General features: G+C 36.3%; 1 protein-coding gene across 2 annotated transcripts in view; it reads right to left on the bottom strand.

The window, feature by feature from the left end:
• SPK1 (guanyl-nucleotide exchange factor) overlaps positions 1–24,754 on the bottom strand; it is a 190,662-nt gene that overhangs the window by 22,442 nt on the left and 143,466 nt on the right. For both annotated transcript variants that reach the window (XM_089806751.1, XM_089806752.1), the window contains one exon: positions 10,399–10,592. In XM_089806751.1, the coding sequence (XP_089662877.1) occupies positions 10,399–10,592 (194 nt within the window). The remainder of the gene's footprint in view (positions 1–10,398; positions 10,593–24,754) is intronic.

Genomic DNA, 24,754 nt, shown 5'->3' with positions numbered 1-24,754 from the left:
GTGTTTTGGTTAGTAATTGTTAAAATTAGATTCTGAATTAAAGGAATTTAAATTTAAGTGTAATTATGTAGTAGCGTAATAAATGTCAAGATCAGATTTATAACGAGAGTTCATTTTAATGATGTATCCCTCCGTAAGGATTATAACCTTAAAATGTTATGTAGAGAACCTTTAAATTGTGTTGTTAACCTTATCAAACTTAGAGCATTATAATTATTAATTTAATTCAAAAAAAAATTGTGTGTTTTTGCCCTCGTAGTTTGAGCATGACAATATTGCTTCCGTGTGCAACTCTAAGCAGGGGATGTCCGTAGGTTTAAGTTGGACTTATTCCTCTTGAATCTGCCTGTCCTTGTGTCATACATATGATTATTCATGAGAGGTCTCTTTTGGAATACTAAATATATGGAAAATAAAATTGTAAATAATGGGGATGAAGAAAAAAAGCTAAGCTAAAAGGATCAAAAGGTGAGATAAACCTTTAAGCATTATTTTAAAAAATATTACAGGAGAATTTAGGAAAAGTCCTTCATACTTGCAATAATGCAAAACGATATATATGAGTTTTTGTTATGGAGATCACTCAAAGAAAAGGGCAGTTTGGAAGGCTTTAGACATTGGCGAAAGGGCATATAGATATGTCCAACTAAAGTACAAAGTAAACCTTGAATTGTCCTCACCTACCTAAAGGATCAGGCTACTGACTTTTCGTCTATGACTGATTTAGTATTCTAGCTTTCAAAATTCTATATCATTATATTTTTTCGGAAATAATTAAATCATATTTAAACAATGGCATCTCCAAGTACCCGTCTCTTACTTTTGAAAATTAGGCATACCAGTACCGGTACTAATCTTTAACTGCCCCTTCTCCTAGTGACTATGCATTATGCTGAAAAAACAATCAATCTTTAAAGTGCATAATACAATCTCTATATGAGATTTCCTTTGAGAGACCAAACGGGTTTTTTCCTCTGATTTTAAGTTTTCTCCTCTGATTTTGATGAATGAACCATAGTAACAAGACTCGTCGCGAGTTGGGTGAGTCAGCAAGTCAAGTTACCTCAACCGGGTCAAAATGACCAGTGACCCTCGCTCAGCAGGTCAACTCGCCTGACTCGCTTGGGTGACTCGGCTAACTTGCCTAGGTGACTCGACTGACTCATCTGACTCGGCTGATTTTTAATTTTTTTGCCTTTGTAGTTACATAATCGATGTATGTTACATATGTGATCAAATTACCTTCTATTTTATGATGTTCTTGTGTCTTTAATCTTTATTCAAGAATGGGTGCCTGGAATTAATTTAAATCCAAAAAAATTTCTCAATTTCAAGGGTTTTATCACTTTGCCACATCACTGTCGAGTCACGAGCGAGTCCGAGCCAGGTCACAAGTCAAGTTACCCTTGTTGAGTCCGAGAGGGTCCAAGTCTCGTTACTTTGGAATGAAAACAAGTGCCTAGACAATTTTGGCAAAGTTTTGATACCTTAAATATGAGATACTGAAATTAAAAGAGTTTTTGTATTTTGAACTTTACTCTCAAATTCTAATACCCCTCTTCTTCAACAAGAAAAATAGAACTATTACTTGAATTTCTAATATTCTACCTCCAAAAATGTACACTAGCAGATATGTCATAACCTCCAATTATGCTACTGGATTTCCTCAACCACACCTCCCGCATACCGTACATGTGTACATATGGTTCTTATAATCCTTTACTAGTCCCCCACTTGATTCTCACAAAGTCTCTCTAGGCACCCTGGCTTCCCTATGTATCCTTTATTGGTTCTTCACTAGTTTCTTTCAAGGTCCCTCCTAAGCAGCTAGGGTTCCCTGTGGATCCTTCTCATAGAGAACTCGGGGTGCTAAGGAGGAGGACCCACATGGAACCCAAGGTGCTTAGAAGTAACCCTAGGCAAAGTAGGTCAAACCTGGAAGTACCAAAGGCTTGCCCTAAAAAACATTTTAAAAACTTCTAAAGTATTTTTATAAACAAAAAAATGTCTACAAACATAATTATTCCCTTAACATAATAAATTGTGAAAATGTCATGCATAGTGAAGCTTTTTGCAAATTATGAGGTATTCTATTATGTTTTATTGGCAATAATGAGTATCACTCTCTTGCATTATATAGCTTTAAATTCTATATTACGTGCACACATGTTTACATATACACATACATCCACACATAGTTATACCTGTCCCCAAATAAATAACACTTGTACCAGTAACTTAGCCTCCAATTTATTCTTGGCTGAAAATAGTCAATAACTCCTCCATATAGGTTTATCACAGCATATGCAAAACCATGCAGAGTGCAACATCTCATCGGAAGTCAAATTAGACCATCAAAAGAAGGCATATTAGCAACAAAAACAAATAAGATGTACAAAATTATTTATTATAGAAACCCCAACCTAGCAAGGTCCTAACTCCTTGTCTAGCAGTCAAATATCAAAGCATATGCAATAACTCCTCCATATAAGTTTATTACAGCGTATGCATAACCATGAAGAATGAAACACCTCATTTGAAGTCAAATTAAACCACCAAAAGAGGGCATATTAGCAACAAAAATAAATACGAAGCACAAAAATATTTATCATAGCAAGCCCAACCTAGTGAGGTCCTTACCTCTTGTCCGGTGGTCAATTATTAAATTTATTTGGTGCATTTGGATATATATCCAGAACTATGATATACATACAGTGGTCCAATAAATAGAATACTTTCAAACAAACAAGGCCCAAAAATGCTTTGAAGATCTTTAAAAAGCAAAAATATTCAAAAAACTGGAAACTACTGTATTTTAAATTTTAAATTAAAATTATTTCACTATCACTTTCCCTTGAGCCCAAAGGAAACATGGAATGGGCTTTCCAAACGCTGAATTAAATTATTTGAAGGGGAATGCTACGTATATGCACTCACCTTTATCTTCATAAAAGGTATCCATTATTTTATATTATATTTCTCAGTTCATATTCATTTTTCTACATTTTATGAAGATACAACTGTTCAATGTAAATCCCAATTATAAAGGTTATCAAAATCATATTCATATTGTCTAGTTATGCAAAGACAAGCAAGCACTCTGAACACTAGACAGTATTATATATGCCACAAATTCCCATTTGTTAAAAGAAAAAGTCACTTCTTATGAAAAGATTTCATGCACTAAGCATTTGGTAAATCCCTTCTATTGAAGATTGTAGCTGCAATAGAGATCTTTATCTATAGAAATATGGGCATTATTATCGTTATGGTCACCTTCAACTGAAGAGAACATTTATGATCATAATTGTATTATTAAATATAAAGACGTGTCATTCAACATGCATTGAGGCATAGAAATACAAATAGTTATGTATTTGAAAATGAAGTCACGTTTTGGGAATTTCAAGAGACCTTTGGTTGTAATGTGAAGAGTCTCTCTATTTGTTATAAATATCGCATCAAGAAAAGAACGTTGTACACTTGAAAATTTTATTATCATTGAAGTGATATTTTGTTGTGTGGCCAGATTTTTCCCTTCATTTTGGAAGGTTTTTCCTAGGGTATCTTCTGGTGCTTATTGTATCCGTTTTAGTTCTTCCTTATTGCTGTTTATCTTTATTTTCTGGGCAAATCCTAACATGGTATCTAAGCCTAGTTTTTATAACAGCAATAAAGAAGAATGTGAGACTACTTTTTTTATTTAAGTTTGATAACAGAGTTAGAGATCGTCTACCTCTAATGTTTGCTGTTAGATCTATGAGTTTGATCTACTGCCTGTTCATTGAATTTTTGGTCTTCATCAGATGTCTATGTTGTTGTCGTTACTTATGTTTGCTCATGTGACGTTTAAGCTTTGGTCTTGATTGTATCTTCTCTGAGTGACAATCTGATGTAAATTGCAGTTCTATTCTAAGGATGCTATTTGCTCTGGCTTATATTATGCAGTGCAACCTATTCATTTTGCTCTCCTCATATAAGCTTGCATAGAAGAGCACTCAGTTTATCTTCTTTCGGCAATTTATATGGTCTTCAAGCTTCTTATCCTTGATTTGTCTTCTTCTCGTATCAGTGTAACATCATCATTATGCACTATCTAAGCTCATGTTTAATGAAATCTGTGTATCCAGAATTGAATCATATTGCTTTGTGCTCCATTCGTCATGTGGGATGGTTTGTGTTTATTTCTGTGTAGATTGGTCTTGATATTATTTGCACCTTCTGCAATGTATCTGCATGCCTTCCTTCCCCATACTCTTTCTTGGCAGAATTTACACTGTGCTGTTTCTGTTGCAAATTACAGATGGGTACTGACTTGGCACCAGTTACTTATGACTTTTCATTTTCACCATTTTGTCGTTATGATTTCTTTGATTATTCCATTTTGGCTTGTCTCAGCATGCCTTTGTCATGCTTTATCTCAACTTATTTATTTGCCTTGCCGGATTCGACAGTTAACTCTTTTTATCTCTGCTTCTCTTGTCGCTATTTATTTTGTGGCAGCTCTTCGTATTTGGAAAGACCATTTATATTTGCAACATCCAATCTCATGGAAAGTTGTATATATGACAGGGACGAGTATTATATCATCATCAGTCCCAGTTATAATTGTTGGAATTATATTGTGTTTTAATGCTCCAAGCAGTATTATTCTTGGTCTTCTTTGTGTTGATTATTTTTAAGCTCAGTCTTTTGAGCAAAGTTATCAGTTCATAAATGACAGGAACATTGTTTCTTACCCACATAAGCCATGCTTTCTTTTTTCTTTAGTAAGGAATTTGTCAATAGTATGGGAAATTCTCGCGAATTTTGGCAGGCCACGGGTGGACATTTTCAAAGTCCTAGCTTTGTGAATAGGGAGGATTACGCTTACAGAAGGATTGATTATAAGTTTCAACTCTTTCTCTGCCTCTAGGGCTCGAGAGTTGTGGCTTCCTTGTCTGGATCTATCATATGGGTCAACTGAGTTGGATTTATATGCGTCATTTCTCTTTAAAGGGTGAAAGTGATTTCTTCACCGTAGCAGCTGCCTGCATGTTATTTTGGCTGTGAAACTGATTTCTTCTCCTTCTTTGCTGTCATCAATCCATTATCCTGGCTCTTATTGTTTGTATTTTTTTTCTGGTCTATCGGTCTGGTGTGACATCAAATAATATATTTGTATGATTAACCAGCTTTTATGTTTTTCATCCTGTGTGCTGTTTTATAATTTTTACCCATGTGTGGGTATTTAGAAATCATTGGGTCTCAGATTATCTGTGGTATCAGATGAGATTTGTATAAGTATTTACTAGTATCATTCTGGCACAAGTGAACTCAGTTTTCCTTGATAAGTCTGTTCTCTGAAAGGTATTTTTCTGTGGAATAATTCAAGTGCTATTTTTCTTCTAGAAGCCTGTGTATTTGCAGTGACAGATGTCATTTTGTATTAGTGGGTGTTGCAAAGCATATGCACAATCATTGTATGATTGATTCTTGTGAATGTAATTCATAAGTTTTGTAAGCAGTTTTGTTGTTAAGAGACTTTGAGACTTTTACAATATGGCTTTTGATTGATTGGGACTTGACATCAATCATAAAGGATCTATTCTTCAGGTGTTTCTGATTATTGCATGTTATGCTCAAAACATTCAGAGAATCAGAGATAAGTCTTTTATTTTCTTGAATCCTTATTTCATCACTGGAAATAGTGTTTGATTATGAGTTATTTAATTGCAGGATGCAATGAGATAATGAAAGATTATGAAGCCTGCATGAGGATGTTGCTTATAAATTGAATTGATGATACATAGTTGCGATCAGATAATTAATTCAGAGGGAGATGTTCAGCCTCAGAGGGAGATGTCCAGCCTCAAAGGGAGGTTACATCAACTATCTTATTATGTCAATCAAAGCCATCCCTGCCGAGAGCGAGTCTTTGTTGAGAGAGTATTTCAATCATTTCTATGCATGTTGTTAATGAGTTTCATTCTCTGTGATTAGACTCTTGTTTGAAACGAGTCTCACTTGTGATTTCTTTTCTTGCTGATTATGAGTTCATATTTATGCGAAATTATTAAAATTGTAAGGACAACCTGAAAACTCTTTCACTTATGAGAAGTTCATAATGAGCATCATGTACAAAGAGTCCATGATATCATCACGTTGAGAGAGTACGTGATGAGAGTTTGAACTCATGTTGAGAGAGTACAAGAGTTTATCACAGAGAGAATCTGTGATAAAATGTTGGTTGTAAACCTTACTAATTTGTCATGCTGAGAGATTCCATGACAACATCACATAGAGAGAGTTCGTGATGAAAGTTCGTTGTAATCCTTGTAGGCTTGTCATGCTGAGAGATTCCATGACAGCATCATGTAGAGAGAGTCTGTGATGTAAGGGTCTTGTAGAAGTGTCATGTTGTCAAATTCCATGACAACATCATTGAAGGTTGATCATGTTTCTTGCAGGTTTTTCATTTTGAGTGATTCCATGAATTATATTTTTTATGAGAACTTATGTGATTAGAATTTATCATTCACATTTTGATTGCAGCTTTGTGTGACTGTTTAGCTAAAGATCTCTCTCTCTCACTAAGAGGGGGTGCTGAAGATTGTAGCTGTGATAGATATCTTTATCTCTATAAATATGGGTGTTATTACCGTTATGGTCACCTTCAGCTAAAGAGAGCATTTATGATCATAATTGTAATATTAAATATAAAGACATGTCATTCGACATGCATTGAGGCATGGAAAATACAAAGAATTGTGTATTTGGAAATGTTGACTCATGTTTTTGGAAATTCAAAAGACCTTCAGTTGTAATGTGAAGAGTGTCTCTATTTGTTATAAATATTGCATCAAGCAAAGAAAATTGTAAACTTGAACATTTTATTATCAAAAAAGCGATATTTTGTTGTGTGGCTGGGTTTTTCCCTTAATCTTGGAAGGGTTTTGCCAAGGTATCTTCTGGTGTTTATTGTATCTGTTTTAGTTCTTCCTTACTGATGTTTATCTTTATTTTTTGGGCAAATCCTAACACCTAACTTGTGATCCTACTATTTCATAACCTTGATAACTAATTCTTATGAAATATGACTGCCAGTTAAATAGATTTTAGTTAGAGACAGTTATGTGAATTTCTAATGACAACAGAAATGTAAATTCAATAAATTTGGGGCAATGTGAATTCTCCTGTAGTTGTATTATGGTTTAAATTTGTTTTTATTTGGCAAATAGGAAATGAATTGTTGATGAAAATATATAATTAGTTTGGTATTCGAGTATATTTCAATGAAATAGATATCTAATCCACTTCTGTTAGTGGATGCAAGAGAGCCATTCAGTGAGCAGGGAGAGAGAATCACCAGTGTACGAGCACACAAGAAAACAGTAAAATTCAGCAATGTCATATGAGCTGGAACCACAACCTTTGTCAGTTCTATGGATAGGCTAGTGGTAGTTGAGTGATTGGAGGTTAAGTTGTTTTAGGCATTTAGTTGCCTTATCGAATTTAATAATGACCTTAGTAATCATTAATTAACTATCCTTGCATTTTATATTTATTCAATTATACATACATACATATATACCTGCATACGTACCTACATACATACGTACTTACTTACATACATACATATGACAGATACAAGCGCACACATGCACACACACATATATAAGTATGCATACTCAAATTATATAGATCAAGGTTGCACGAGAACGAGGGTACCTGCCCCTGGGTACGCAAGAAAGAATTAATATTTTATAAAAAAATCTGAAACTATGAGTAATGACAATTAGTTTTCAAAATAAGCACACTGATAAGGTTTGCAGATGTAATGTATTGTTTTCAGTTTCAGATTTGCAATATGACTGTAATAATAATGTATGCTAAATGTTCAAATGCATAACAGAGAAGGCAAACATTAAGCATGAAAAAGAAGACCATAAATCATATAACAATGACACAATGCAAATGATGAATTTTTGACTTGAAAAGTGAAAAAGTTTACTGTTAATCAGTATTGTATCAAAGTTTCAAACTGATTACATATACTTGATAAAAGCAAGCTGATATGTAAATAAAAGATCAAGACAAAAATCAGAAATCACAATCAAGGTTCTTAGATATGATGCTCTCCACTAAGTACCCAATACTTGGGCACGTGTACAGTACCTAGTATGCATCACACGGATATGGGTACAGTTACCCATGGAACACAGATATACATGTATATAATGCTATATTTTTACCAATGCGCACATTGCTTTCCCATGAATTAATCCAATTTTATAATATCAAATCTTATGCCACCACCCAAGTTAAAACCCCAAGTTAAAACCTTGAATGTCAGCGAAGAGAAAATCCAGATTCTTGCTTGCAATTTGGAACAGAGCTTCTTCGATGAGCATCATTTTTGTTTTTGCTTTCTCATTAATCATTCATCATTCATCGAGCAGACATGTGAATATTCTTTTTTGCTACTGGAAAAACTTTTTAAAATTCTGAAATGATTATTTAGTTTGATTGTTTGTATTATGTCATAATTTAGATGTAATTTGGCATCATACTCTGCATCAAGGTCTTACTAATTGCATTATGGCATCATAAACTGTGTCATGGCAGTTCATATCTATACCAAGATATTATCTCTGCTCAAAGTCATCATATGATTACTTTTGGAGTAAATGGTATTATATGCCATTACAACTGTTTGTTTTATCAGAATATTTGCATGCGAAATTATTGGATTTTGGTTCATGTAAAACCATTTAATGGGCAATGACAACAAAGGTCGGCCCAAGTTCCTGCCGGTGGTGTTATTTCGTGTGCGAATTTTTAATTTTTTAATAAGATTTTACGAATTCAAATACGATGTTTCTCTCTTCTAAAAAAAATCATTTTTTTCTACAAACTTTTCTATGGTTGGTGTGTTGAACATTAATGGGTAGAAAATTTTAAAAAGTTTGAGTTAGGGGAAGAGACTAAGTAGTAGTTGTTAGGGGGGCCAATTTTCATGATAGAGTAGATGTCATAGATACATCTAATGATCGTGATAGAATAGATGTCATACATAGCTCTAATACCCGATCACACATGTACTAATAGTATTCATTAAAGAAATAATGGCTTAGATTATGGAAATGAAAACATGTGTATTCCTGTTAGGAAGGAATTCTACGGTATTAAGATATCATGATTACAGCTCTAGTTAGGGTCTGCCCTGTTGGTTCCCCTTAGATCCTTTTGTAATATTCCTCTGGATCTAATCAGAATGATATAAGTACCTGCAAAATTAAGTTTAGGTAATACCTTTCAAACTCTTACCCTTATGAATTGCTAAGACCAACCCTAGGATGGGTACAATATTGTCTTGATAGTGTCTTACCACCATAGAGGTATATGCCATCTAGATTGTATTGTCTGATGAAAGAGGGGAGGAGGTCTACAGAACAGAATTAGTGGTGATACTGATTGCACAGCGTATGTGCTTGTACTTACAAAACCTCGGCCAAGGGGCTCCTACAGGTAGTATTCTTCAGTTACTAGGACAAATAGTGCAATGTCTAGCTAGGAAAGTCACCTATTACGTGTTTAGGTTGACTGCCTATGACGAATGTCGGTTCTACACCAAGTCTCGAATGGCAAGAAAATGAATACCGTACTTGCACACTCCTAGGACGGGTTGGGCTATTTCCTTCGGAAGTTGCGTGGGTGACGGTCACGATCAAAAGATCCATGGTTGGGTGGCAAAAACCCCTGATGATACTCATTTGCCCTTCATGTTCCAACTTCCCGCAAAGGATCAAGTGATATGACAGCATAAACGAATTCTGTTATGTTTATCTGTTGAAGCATTATTTGTTTCCAGTAAAGTAAATTCATACGTTAGATAATTTTCAGATTCATGTGAAAATAGTTAGTAACTGCAATTGGAAGTTAACTTTCACCTTTTCATGTTCTCAGGAAATTGAAGATAAATAGTATTTCAGTTTTCATTTCTGTAAATTAGTGTATATATTCATAGTTTGGATGTTCTAGTATTACTAATGAACTTTTTTTTTTCTCTTTTTAATTGTTTTCTGCAAAGTTAATGACAAAATTCTCTCCAAATGGTCCCTGCTCAAGATGTTGCAAGCTGACAATATATGGTTGTCTAGGTGCATTCCAAACTCAGATTGGTACGTCCAGTACAGTAACCTACTTGTTTTGATTCAAACAAATAAATAAGGGCTGGCTATCTTCTCCAATAAATAATAAACTACAAAATACAAATGTACATTTGTGATAAACACAATACAAATGCACACATGATTCTTATTCTCTACAATATTTTTGCAGTAAATTAGTACTATTTTTAAAATTTAAGTACAATTCCTTTTTTAAAGAAAATTAATTTTCTAAAGAGAAGTTTACCAAATCAAAAACTTGGCGCGGCTCTATAATTGACAAAAGATCATAGCAAAAAAATGCTAAACTACTGTTTAGCCGTTTAGCCAAGCTCAGTCCTTTCTTGCAGCGTTCATGTACTTCAGTTAGTAAACAATCATACAGCTGCCCTATGCATCTAAAAACGCCATCCTTCAATTGTAAAGGTGGTATATCCTCGCCTGCAAAATAAAATAAAATGAAGAATAAGCAAAGCAGTGGATGAAATTCCACATTCTCAAATAGTAATCCAAGACAGTAGAAATCAAATAAGTATGGATGTGCCTTCAGATACTATTGATGGTATTGAAATACTGATAAACCTGAATAACTCTGTCAGATGGGATATGTGGAAATCTTCTGATTTAAAAAAAATGCAAGATATTCTTGATAGATAAACACATTAGTTACTAGTAATATAGAAACAGGGAAGAAAAGGAAAAATTACATTAATGATTACATCTGACAAAGCTGGTCATTCGCACTCAAAAGAGGATTCAGTCACAAAAAGAACATAATAGAATGAAAAGAATTATATGATCTAAAAAATTCTAGTTCCATGAACCCAAGACCAATTTGAGAATATTTAAAGAATTAAACCCCAAACCATACAATCTACATACAAGAACAGCTGGTCATGTATGAAAGAAGCTTGCAAAAAAATGGCACAAAATATGGACACAGAGACTTGAAGACCATAGAACATCTGAAGAAAAGTTCAGACCTAGATTTTTAAGCAAAAAGTGACTTGCTAACACCAACAATTAACCAAAAAGTCAATAATAATGGTAACACATGATTAACACGACAAAGCCAATTGCACAATGGAAAATTCCTAAAACATCACAACCTTCTTGTTGTTTCCCATAGAGGTTAAATGGATCGTTATTGCATTCAAAGACTAGAATACAACACAAAACAAGATAGTACTTTATTCATATAAGCAAAGTATACAATCAAGAGTACAATGATGATCCATATTTCCATTCGGACGATGTACATATGTATCCCGAAGGCATGACCCAACCATCATGCAACCTTTCGGACACTAACTAATCCCATCAATTGTGTTTAGACTTTGCTGACAACATTGTCCCCCCCAAAAGAAAAGTTGTCTTTGGACGAAAAAAATAGAGACAACTAAGTACATCAAAACCAGACTAAGAAGAGGGGTGCATCAGTGGTGGTACATGTGTAGTAGCCCTCAACTGTGCCCGTAACTTGTGCACCTGTTGGGTCCCAGTGTTTAGATCCACCTTGGCCTACATCTGAATCTCTAGAGCTCTCTTCATCATCTCTGCTATGTTCTAGAGCTCCACCTCTTTTGCATTTGACTCCATCTGTAGCCGACTATTTGCCTGCTTTGCTTCCTCGAGCAAAGATAAAAAGGTTGCCTTCTCTAATTTCCTTTCCTATTGAACTACCTCCAACTGCACAATGAGTGTTCCCCGCTTTGTCTGCCAAACTGACTGTTGTACTTCTACTACCACTAATCTGGTAGTTGTCTCCTCTCGAGCCCTCAGTGTTGCTACCTAATCTTCCTGACTCTTCCGTAGAGCATAGTATGCATCCCAATACACTTGTATCTCTAACGGTCCACTGCTGCCTCATCCATGGAGTCTTTATTTTAGGCCACCCTTGTGCCTCGAAGCATACTGTAAAGGCAACAGGACAACTGACTCACATCAAAGATAGAACCTACTCCAACTACTGCACTACTATCTCCAGTGTGCATGCTTGCAACAAAATCACAACTTAGCGACCTTAAGTCACCATGTCAGCCAAGGATGCCTTGACATCCTCCCCTATGGTTGTGGATGGGCCTGACGTGAGTTTCTCCTGTTTGCCCATCATTGTTTCAACTGCCTAGAACATCCTCTCAACAATGTTGATCGTCGAAGGTGGAGGTGGTAGCTCTGTGGGGTGACTCTCCTCCTCCTATGGAGCTATAGGATCCATCTCCTGGGATAATTCTCTCATAGGCAAGAGAATACTAGATGCCGACATTACTGGTCTGATGCTAAACCTTCGACTCAAATACGCACTCAAGTCCTGCACAGTACTCGCCCTACTAGTACCCTCACTAGTAGCCAATAATGCTATATCTATAGTGACCATAGCATCTGAAACAACCACCTCCAGTCGAACCTAAGGTGCCCTCAAACTATCAGTTACCTCTTGTGCAGGTATCTCCATCACCTCATCCAGTACAGTTGTGGCTGGCGATGGGGGAGACTATGTCTTTAATGTAGCCACCTGCCTCATCTCAAGAGTCTCTATGTTAGGCCACACTCGTGCCTTGAGGCATATTGTAAAGGCAGTTGGGCAACTGACTCGCATGAAAGATAGAACCTACTCCATCTCCTACACTACTGTCTCCAGTGTGCATGCTTGGACAAAAATCACTTGGCGACCTCAAGTCACCATGTCAGCCAAGGATGCCTTGACATCCTCCCCTAACCTTGTGGATGGACCTGACGTTTCTCCTGTGTGCCCATCATTGTCTCAACTGCCTCTAACATCCTCTTAGCAATGTTGACTGTCGAAGGTGAAGGTGGTAGCTTTGTGGGGTGACTCTCCTCCTCAGACGGTGCTAGTCTAATGCAAAACCTTTGACTCATACGCACTCAAGTCTTGCACTGTACTCACCCTACTAGTACCCTCACTGGTAGCCAATAATGCAATATTTGCAATGACCACAACATCTGAACCAACTAACTCCAGTCAAACCTGAGGTGCCCTTGAACTCTCAATTACCTCATGTGCAAGTATCTTCATCACCTCGTCCAATACAGATGTAGTTGGCGATGGGGGAGACTATGTCTAGAATGTAGCCACTACCTTCGGAATGGTCAAGATCCCTCCTGGTATAGGCTGAGTCGCTACTGTGACAAGGGTCATCACTATGGACTGCCTAAACTGTCCAAAACCCAGAACATGCATACCTACAAGGGCCAAATGAGATATCGCAGAAAGGGCAAGTTGTGGAAATAGTAGTAGAGTCACAGTAATGACTTCAACCTCTTCATCATCCTCCATATCCTCTTCCTCGTCCCTCTCACTGAAATCATCAGATAAAATCTCTTGTTGGCTGCTATTTCTATTCCAATGTTCTAAGCCTGAGTCTAACTCCTACCTGGGTCACTTCTACCTGACAGTGGCCTTTTGCCCTCCTTATGTGTCTAAATGTTTCCACTGAATGATGGGGGGATTACCTAGAGCAAGTGGGCCCGGCTTGACCTCCAACCTATCAAGGGTGATCATCAATGTTGTAGCATCAAGGAACAATCCAATGGCATAATGGGGTAAGTAAAATATCTTGTGTTGTAGCATCATGGACTCGTACATATGTTCCACCAGTAATGTTGCCTAATTGTACACCTTCCTGTTCATGATCCCATTCATCATTTCTACCTACGCAAACGAAATATCAAACTTGCGGCTCAATCCCACGAGCTTACTCTTAACCAAGTCCATGAGCCAGCGCCATTGTCCTTCAGAATGTTAAGACTTTTTCAGTCCTCTACCTTTAGAAGTGTCCATCAATGCTTTCTTTTTAGGATGAGACAGTTTACCGCATACAAGCTCTATCAGTCACGCCTTTGCCTCTCGACTCAATTTCTTCAGTTTGCCATCAATCTTCCTGCCTCCTTGTGCATGATCGGGTATGCCAAATACCCTAGTGAAGTCTATTGCTCTGAAGGAAATTAGAAAGTCTTGCCCTAGGTAGGAAAATGAGTTGGTTTGGGAAAACCTGTTATAAGTGTAAATCATGGTGCGCAAAAAGCCCTCCTACTCTCGAATGCAAAAGACTAGCACTAGGATTGCCCATTCTACCTGTGCTTTTCTTATACTATTCTTTACTGGGTGATTATTGAGGGTATCCTGCCACCATTTCCTGCACTCTAACCCATTCAGGCCTTCGAAAGGTATGTTTTGAGGCATGAGATGCATTGTTGCAGCCGCTCCTGTGTTGGTTGTTTGCCCTTCTTTTCTCTCATGTTTGTGCCTCATGTAACTCAGACGCTTGAAGGCAATGTTTTCATATTTCGATTCATCCTCTTACTAGTAGCCGAATCTTCTCGTCTATCTTATTGTGTGCTAGAAACTTTTAGGTCATTTTGCTTCAACTCTTCCATGCAACTCCTTCAGATTTGCTAAGTTTGTATGGCTCCAACAAATTGAATGCTTAACAAATACGTTGCCCTCTTTGCTCAAGTACGGTGATATCTTGTTCTCAGAGTTCATAAGACTATGCCAATGTAAATGATCACCACTTCCTATGCCAATCGTATGGTGATTTATGTTGTTATACTCAGGGATAACAACCCATAATGGTATACAAGTGGTCATACAACCGTACAGGTATAGATGCTTGTAACTATGTTTCCCTCAAGGCCATGTGGTTTGCTTTAGGAGTCGTATGGTAGGAGTCAGATGGTGGTTTGCATCTTGCTCCCCAATTGGCAATACGGTGATCATACGATATTTCTAGATTCCCTTCTCCCCGTGGCCGTATGGTATTTTTGATTTCCTTTTCCCTGAGATGTTTTTGAGTTTGTACAGTTCCTCGTCTAAACTATGTACGGTGTTTGTATGATTGTATGTAGGAGCCATACAGTAACTATTCTCTTGGCTTTAGGACCATACGATATTCCTTTCCCTCTTAGATGCTTTGGCGAGGTCGTACGATTCCTTGTCTAGAGAAGGGAATCTAGAAATATTGTATGGCCAGTTGGGGAGCAAGATGCAAACCACCATATGGCTCCTAAGCAAACCATCGTACGACTCCTAAAGCAAACCACACGGTCTCGCGGGAAACATAGTTACAAGCATTAGTACCCGTACGCTATTCTTGATTTCCTTTTCCCTAAGATGCTTTTGAGTCTATATGGTTCCTTGTCAAGACCACCTACGATGTTTGTATGATTGTGTATATGAGTCGGACAATAGTTATTCTCTTGGCTTTAGGACCATATGGTATTTCTTTCCCTCTTAGATGCTATCCTCTTTGTTGCCTTTGGGACCTTAAGATGATATTCTAATCCATGCGTTTGGGTGTTGTGACTGTGTGGTGACTTCCTCCCCAGATCCGTACCGCATTCGCTCCTGTTGCATGTGATATTCTCTAAATTTGGTTGTACTATTCGACTTCTCCATTTGTGTAAATACTTATGCTCAATAGCTTGGGCCATATAGTTGTTTGTAGTACGATGTCTACTTAATTTTATTCCTAAACTAGTCTGAATCTTTGTTTGTCAATCTTTTCCTCATTCTCTCCTCTTTGTACTCTAACTAACTATACTTCTTTCTTATAATTATCATCTATATATTTATTTTAGTATTTACTATTATTATTATTTTTTACATTCTATCTGAATCGTTCATACAAGTATCATCATTTCCTTGGGCTTCATTCCTCTAATGATAAATTTTTATCTTTGAACCATTTACTGGGTCGGCCACTTCCTTTCGTCCATCATCCATAGCTTGATTGCTCCATTATCGCTAACTTAGCGGATCTTGTATGGCCCATCCCACTTCACTTTGAATTTAGCGGGTTTGATCTCGTTATGCCCATTATACTTGAGTACGAGTTGGCCTGGTTGGAATTTGTTTAGTTTCAAATGTTTGTCATGCCACACCTTGTGCCTAAGCTGTGAAATCTCTGTAGCCCATTGTGCTTGTAGTCTTCGTTCGTCGAGCTTATTCAACTTGTACAGTCTTCCTCTGAGACTCTCCATGCCCCCCAACTTGTTCAATTGCTATCTATAGACTTGGTACATAAACTCTACTGGTACTACAGCCTCCTGGTCATACATTAGCTAGAATGGAGTGTGTTTCGTAGTGACCTTGTAGGAGGTACAGTAAGCCCATAACGCCAATGGCAACTTCTCCCAATCCTCGCCTTCAACACCACAAGATTTGTAGATTACTATAACTAAGATTTTGTTTGTTGATTCTGCTTATCCATTCGCTCTTGGATAGTACGGGCTTGAGTATGAATGATAGATTTTAAATTCCATCGTAACTAGTCTGATGACATGAATGACAACGTGCCCTCCACGGTCGCTTGTTAGCTGAATTGGTATGTCGTACCTAGTAATGATTTGTTCATAAACGAATATCACCGTACTGAGTGTAGAGTTATCTGGTAGGGTCCATGCCTCTACCCACTTTGTATTTATGGTTTTGAGAGGATCTCTTGAGACATATCATTTGTACTTTTTCTTTCTATCTCTTTTGGAGTAGGGTCTTTCCCACATGGTTTTCCCTATTTCTTTGTTTCAAAGAGATTTGGTTGTGATTGGGTACCTCATTAGGCCTTGTTGTCGGGACCCAAGATTGCTTTCAGCATTGTAGTTTCCTTGTTTTTCCATGCATTGTTTGTAGCTGCATTGTTGCTCATCTTAATAGGGGGTGTTAGAGTAAAGGGTTGATTTCATTTCATTTATCAAATTACCTTTACTCGCTTCTTAAGATTTCACTTTGTGCACATGCAATTCCATTTAATAATTAATTAGTAATCATTAAATGTCATTTACCTCTTAGGATTTCCCTTTTAAGTTTTCCGATCTCCTATAAGGATTGATCAATTGTAAATTTCATTCATTCTTTCAGCCTGATAATATATTCTTTCATATTTTCAGAGCCAAACCCTTGCCTTCTCTTTGTCTTTTCTTCTCTGTGGCAGGGTCTTGCATGCAAGTGTTCTTCGAGTTTTGTCGATTTGTATTGCTCAAATCATACAAAACTCATCCAACCTAGTGTCTTGCCTTGAGGAGCCCCAGTGTTGTTTGTCAAGAAAAAGGATGGAACTGTAAGGCTATGCATAGATTATAGAATGCCTAACAAGGTCACCAAGAATAAATATCCACTTCCTAGGATTGATGATATTATTGATCAAATGAGAGGAGCACCATTGTTTTCCAAAATCAATCTTAGATCAAAGTTACCACCAGCTTCGGATTAAAGAAGAAGATATTCACAAAACTGATTTCAAGACCGGTGCAATGTCCCTTGGTCAACCTATATGGTTTGGGATTCTAATTTCATATTTTAATTCCAAGAGACTTATTTATGCTTGTAATCTCTACTCAAATCTTTTCTTTGATATAATTGTATATGAATAATGATGATAATATCTATTTGAGAATGATGTATCATTTATGAATTTGATTGCTTTCTAAATATGTAGAGTTAGTTGACAATTGTAATTGTGCTTACAATGTCCACATGTATATATAGATTTAATCAACCTATGTTGATGTTCAAAACTACTCCCAACATCGATGACTTAGTGGCATAACCAACGTGGAGGATACAAAGTACTCTATAGGATTGACCATCACTATGGACTGCCTAAACCCTTGTACTTAGTGGCATAACCAATGTGGAGGATACAAAGTACTCTATAGGATACAAATGTTGATCATTAACATTTTTTGATGCTATAAGATAATCAGATTTCTTATTAATATGTAGACTCCATAGCTTTATCTCTAGTGAGACACATTTCCTTCTACATCTGATAGTAATTCTATAGTTCTTCTGATTGACTTGGATACATTCGTGAAACTCCTACAGTTCTTGTTCCCTCTAGTTCTCGTTTGTATCAGCTGAATTCTCTATGTTTCCCAACTCAAATGCTAACCGTCTAATCCTCTGTATACTGGGAAAGACTCAGGTATATTCCAATCGATGGTTTCATCTGTGCGATGTTATATATATATATATATATATATATATATATATATAGGGAAAGACTCAGGTATATTCCAATCGATGGTTTCATCTGTGCGATGTAATATATATATATATATATATAGGGAAAGACTCAGGTATATTCCAATCGATGGTTTCATCTGTGCGATGTAATATATATATATATAGGGAAAGACTCAGGTATATTCCAATCGATGGTTTCATCTGTGCGATGTAATATATATATATATATATATATATGTTGCCTAATTTTCTTCCCTTTCCTGTCCGATATTGTACACTAGCTCTTTTACGCAGCTATTACTCAACATTCACGATTCTTTTGTTTGGTTATACGCTGAGTCTAAACTGATTTTATTACTGAATAGATTGTTCTTGGGTCAGAAGTTTCAGTCCTCTAATCTGTATTCTGTTACTATTTAGAATGTCATCTCTAATTGAGGACAATTCACACATATAGTTTTGGACTCTCGTCAATAGAAGAATTGGTTTTACTTAGTCTGAAATTGTATGGTCTCGTTCTGATACACTGATTGGCTAACCAGCAACATATGTATTCATTTCTTCTAGGAACAGATATTGTTTATAATCACCGTGAGTTGCAGATATTATTCTCTATGTAATATATTTGGTCCCATTTAGATGCCTCGCAGCATCTTCCCTTCTTCATTGCTCATTGTTGGAAGGAACTATTCATTTGTGATTGCCATCAGTGAAGTCTTCTTCCCACTCGTATTCAATGTGCACTTCCTTTTTATATCTCTTTCACGATCCATTCTTGAATGTTCACATCCTTAAAATTTAATAGATATGTTTTAATTAAATAAGTTTAGATTATAATATATATTAAACTTGGTTATTATTTTATCTAATTTCATATTTCATTTTATATTATTATTTTTATTTTTATTTTTATTTTGTTATTTATTCATTAAATCTCTTTTTGTAGATGGGATATTACATTAGACTATATTATTAATAATATTTTCTTTCATCATAATAGTAATAATTTGGATGATAATATATTGTAGGGTATTACTATAATTATTATTTTAATCAACATAATTATTATTACAGTTATAATTATATCTTATTTATTAATATTAGTTAATCTTATATTTAACTATATTATTATTAAAATCCATCTTCAGCAATCGGAACATTACAACCGGCTATGGACACTATGAGTTCACAGTTCTACCCTTAGGGCTGACTAACGCCCCTGCAACATTCATGAATCTCACTAATAGTATATTCCAGGATTGTTAGAAAAGTTTGAATAGGATTTTATCAATGATTTTCTCATCTACTCCCAAGATGAGAAGGAACACCAGAAACATCTTGAGGTAGTTTTGCAGAGATTGTGCAAGCATAAGTTGTATGGAAAGTTCTCTAAGTGTTCTTTATATTAGAAAGAAATATAGTATTTAGGACATATTATTTCAGCTAAAGAAATAGCAGTAGATACTACCAAGATCAAGGCAATCAAAGAATGGCCAATCCCTAGGAATGTGTCTGCGGTTAGAAGCTTCTTGGGTCTAGCAAGTTTTTATAGAAAATTTGATAGAGATTTCTCTAGGATAGCACATCCCATCACTACACTACAAAAGAAAGGAAAAAGTTTATCTAGTCCAAGAAATGTCAAACAACATTTGAATACTTCAAAGAGAAGTTGACCACTACACCAATAATTAGAGTGCTAGGTCCAGAGGGACAGATGCATGGGGAAAAGGATTACCGAGTGTCTTGATGCAAGAAGATCAGGTCATTGCTTATTAATAAAAGAAGTTGAAAAATTACGAACAAAATTATGCAGCACATAACTCCGTGCTAGCAGCCATCGTCCATGTTGTATAGGTGTGGAGACACTATCTGAATGGGAAAAGATTTGAGCTCAGATCTGTCCATCATGAATTAAAGGGGTTAGAGTTTATAGCAGATTATGATTTTGAGATTAGTTATATCAAGGGTAAAGAGAATAGAGTAGATGACGCCCTAAGTCGGCAAAGACATATTTCAGCTATGGTAGCAATAAATATTGAGCTTAGGGAGCAAGTACTCGAGCGCCTACCAAGAGACAAATTTTATATTGAGGTATGTCAAATACTCCTTAAGGATCCTCAAGATATTAGATACGAAGGATACCAATTGGAAAGAGATTCAAAAAATGATAATGGAGAAATCCATGTCGCTCCTTACTCAAGACACCCAAGGTTAGCTAACATGATGGTTGAAATGAAACCCTTGTACTTGTGGAAGGGCATGAAGAAGAAAACAGTTGAGCATGTGGCAAGTTGCCTCGAGTATTAGAGGGTTACGATTGAACACCGATACCTAGCAGGGTTATTGCATCCAAATGAGGTTCCAAAATAAAAATGAGAAATAATCACTATGGATTTCATCCAAGGGTTACCTATGACCCGAAACAGACATAATACCATCCTAGTGGTAGTGGAACAATTAACAAAGGTAGCATATTTCATCCCTAGGAATTCAAAATTTGTTAGAGATTTCTCTAGGATAGCACATCCCATCACTATACTACGAAGGAAACAAAAAAAGTTTATTTGGTCCAAGAAATGTCAAACAACATTTAAATACTTCAAAGAGAAGTTGACCACTACACCAATACTTAGAGTGCTAGATCCAAAGGAATACTTTGTTGTCATAACAAATGCATGGGAAAAAGGATTAGCGAGTGTCTTGATGCAAGAAGATCAGGTCATTGCTTATTAATCCAAGAAGTTGAAAAATTACGAACGAAATTATGCAGCACATGACTCCGTGATAGCAACCATCGTACATGTTGTATAGATATGGAGACACTATCTGATTGGGAAAAGATTTGAGCTCAGATCTATCCATCATGAATTGAAGGGGTTAGAGTTTCTAGCAAATTATGATTTTGAGATTAGTTATATCAAGGGTAAAAGAGAATAGAGTACATGACACCCTAAGTCGGCAAAGACATATTTCAGCTATGGTGGCAATAAATATTGGGCTTAGGAAGCAAGTACTCGAGCGTCTACCAAGAGACGAATTTTATATTGAGGTACATCAAATACTCCTTAAGGATCCTCAAGATATTAGATACGAAGGATACCAACTAGAAGGAAATTCAAAAAATGATAATGAAAGGAATCCATGTCACTCCTTACTCAAGACACCCCGGGGTATCTAAGATGATGGTTGACATGAAACCCTTGTACTTGTGGAAGGGCATGAAGAAGAAAACAGTTGAGTATGTGGCAGGTTGCCTCGAGTGTTAGAGGATTACGGTTGAACCCCGATACCTAGTAGGGTTATTGCATCAAAATGAGGTTCCAGAATAAAAATGGGAAATAATCACTATGGATTTCATCCAAGGGTTACCTATGACCCAAAACAAACATAATACCATCCTAGTGGTAGTTGATCGATTAACAAAGGTAGCACATTTCAGCCCTGAGAATTCAATAGATGGGGCGCCAGAGATTGCCAATAAATTTGTAATAGAGATTTTCAGACTTCGCAAAACTCCAGAAAAGATCATATATGACAGAGATGCTACGATAACATCTAGATTTTGGCAAGCTATATTCTCAACCTTAGGAACGAAATTGCACTTCAGTTCAACTTACAATCCAGAGATCGATAGTCAAACAAAAAGAGTAAACAAAGTATTAAAAGATCTCTTGAGAGTGAATTTCATAGATCAACAGTATCGATGGGAGATGTACCTCCATCTAGTTAAATTTGTCTATAACAACTCGTATCAGTCAGCCATTAAGATGACACCCACAGAAGATCTAAATGGGCGTAAGTGCAGAGCTCCTACAAGTTGGAACAGAATTGAGGACCAAATTATTGTCAAGTCTGAGATGCGTGTAGAGATGGAGGAACAGGTAGTTCAGATCCCTCAGAGGCTAAAAGAGACAAATGACTGATAGAAAAGTTATGCATATGCAAAATGGATTCCTAGAAAAAATTTAGTGGCAAAAAATGTTCTCCTGAAAGTTAAACCATAGAAAAGTTTTATCAAGAATGGTAGGAATGCCAAATTAGCTAATCATTATGATGTCATATAAATTGGAAAAAGGATAGCTAATATGAATACTTGTTATAGTGAATTTGATTTGACTAAATCATGAGAAATATGTTATTACCGTGGTCAAACTTCTTCTTCTAGGAGTGCGACAAAGGGGGGAAAGCATTGCCAAAATAGGAAAGGGCATGAGGGCACCACATATGATTCAGCTAGCATGTATTGATACTAAACCACCTTGGTAAAGGGAAAAAATGGACTAGGCAACAAGGGGATACCAAATGATTAACATGAGCTATGTTTGTCTACGTATTTAATAAGATGATAAAATAATTACATGAAACAAAATTGTTACCTTTATATATTGATATGAACTTCAGAGCTTCCTGTGATAGCTGAAATGTCTTATTATAACGATACCATGGCACCTATATATACTTGCACATGTATGTACATAATTATATATGTATATATGAGTAATTCAAATGAGGCATACATGAGCATGTATGCCCACTTAAAAAAAGATGTATACCCAAGTACGCTTAGAATATCACATATATATACATATACATGTGCACATGTTGAGTATAGATAGATATAGGGTGGTGTTCTTATATTAACACCTTGTTAGCGAGATTTTTATCATCCAATCGGCCCTTTGTATTTTATTCAGCGGCCTATTTAATATTTCTTTTCTTCTTTGGAAATCGCCATATGAGCCATTGGCCTCTTTAGAGGCTCTTGAATGTAACTCTTAACATTGCCACCTTCCTCTTCTTGCTCGTAACTGAGCATGCTCGTGAGAGAAAGCAAATCAATTTTTCTCTTATGCGATTCATATTTATCAGCAGAAGTGTCTGCATATGCTACCTTTTACGAATTCCCTATCTCTGCGGACTTCTTCTCCCATGCTCCATATCTATGATAACATTCATAGTACTCTAGTGCAAATTTGTTCATACAGTGCCATGCATATATCTGCTATAGCATTTCATACTTTACCGCAAATTACACATCTTGTGTGATGCTCATATTGTTATTAATATTTATACCTCATCAACACTTCTCAAGTTGCACCTACAGTGTCGTGGGATAGCACATTTGATTCTTGCATATTCAGCATACTCCCCAACAGCAACTCATTGTATCGGTGTTGCTAGAAGCTACAGGCAAGAAGCCATATCAAGCAATCCAGTTTTCCTTGCACTTGAGGGTGGTAATACCTCTGTCAGGTCGTGCATTCTTTATAAGTTTTCTCACCATTTCATTATATTTAAAGGGCTCTAAAAGTTCTAGTTGAAGTTCAGAAAGAAATAATGTTATGTATTATATAGAGCCAGACAGTCAGCTCTGATATAATTGCCTTGTTTGCAAAAAATTGTAGCATGAAGCCTACTTACGGATAATATTTAATTATGACATAATGTTATGATTGTTCTTGCAGAATTTAAATAAGAATTGGAAGGATCTATAACTCCTATGCAATACTTACATAGGGACATCCTAAATATGCCTCTGAGATAAGAAGAAGCACTCTTAGTGTGTTAGCGGAACTGTTAATAATTAACATGCATTCATTATGTAAATATCTGTCATAAGCCCAGGATGGGCAGAAAGTAATTGACTAAGATGAACCATTATTGTTCAAAGATATAGACAACCATATTGAGATTCATCAAGGATGACCAGCAAGGTCGAGATGAAGAGTATGGGCTGATAGTATATGACCAATAAGTTATACCTGCAAGATAAAATGAAGAACTCAGCATTCACGATAAACACTTAATAAAATTAACAAATATTGTAACTGAGCCAGCTCATGGTAATCAAGGGGTACTAATCTTGTTGTCAAGTCGAGCGGTGGGTGATTGGGCACTTAGTGTCCATTTAAATCCCTAGCGGGTAGCTCATGGTAATCAAGGGGTACTAATCTTGTTGTCAAGTCGAGCGGTGGGTGATTGGGCACTTAGTGTCCATTTAAATCCCTAGCGGGTAGGTTTAGTGGCATGCTTGCTGCTGTTATCACTAAAGGTCAAGGTTGCTAGCAGTTGGTAAGATAGGTTGATGGGAAGAACTCCATAGCCTAGTTGGCTTCCAAGCCGACATTCTAACACCAGGATGCTTAGTGGCAGGATAGGGGTATCCCATGCCTAATCCTGAATAGTGAGAGCCTTTCTCAGTTGAGATTGTATGGGGATACATAAGAGTCTGAGGTTGGGAGGTTAAGCCTCTGACAATGCTTCTCCTCTCCACTATATGTCTAGACTTGCACAAGATAGGGATATGTTCCACATCAAGTTATCTTTTTTAAATGGGTACTTTACTTTATATATTTCATTTTCAATTGAAGATATATTAGTAGGTTAATATTGTTAGATCAATTACTCTCTTCCCTTGTACTAGGATTCAATTATTCTATTATACCCATTGATCCTTTCATTTTGAATACGTAGAGTAGTTATTATAACTGTTTCATGTGAATATGAAAGATATTATTTATTTCATTTATAATTATTTTATTATTTACAAGTGGGGAATTTAAGCTTGTTACAAAGGTTTTGCAAAGAATTTTAAAAACATTGGCAATGCTCCTAT

Source organism: Cupressus sempervirens, chromosome 10 (genome assembly GCF_028749045.1).
Source record: "Cupressus sempervirens isolate cs-2001-9-10 chromosome 10, ASM2874904v1, whole genome shotgun sequence".
Taxonomy (NCBI): domain Eukaryota; kingdom Viridiplantae; phylum Streptophyta; class Pinopsida; order Cupressales; family Cupressaceae; genus Cupressus; species Cupressus sempervirens.
This window is presented reverse-complemented; position numbering and strand designations above follow the sequence as displayed.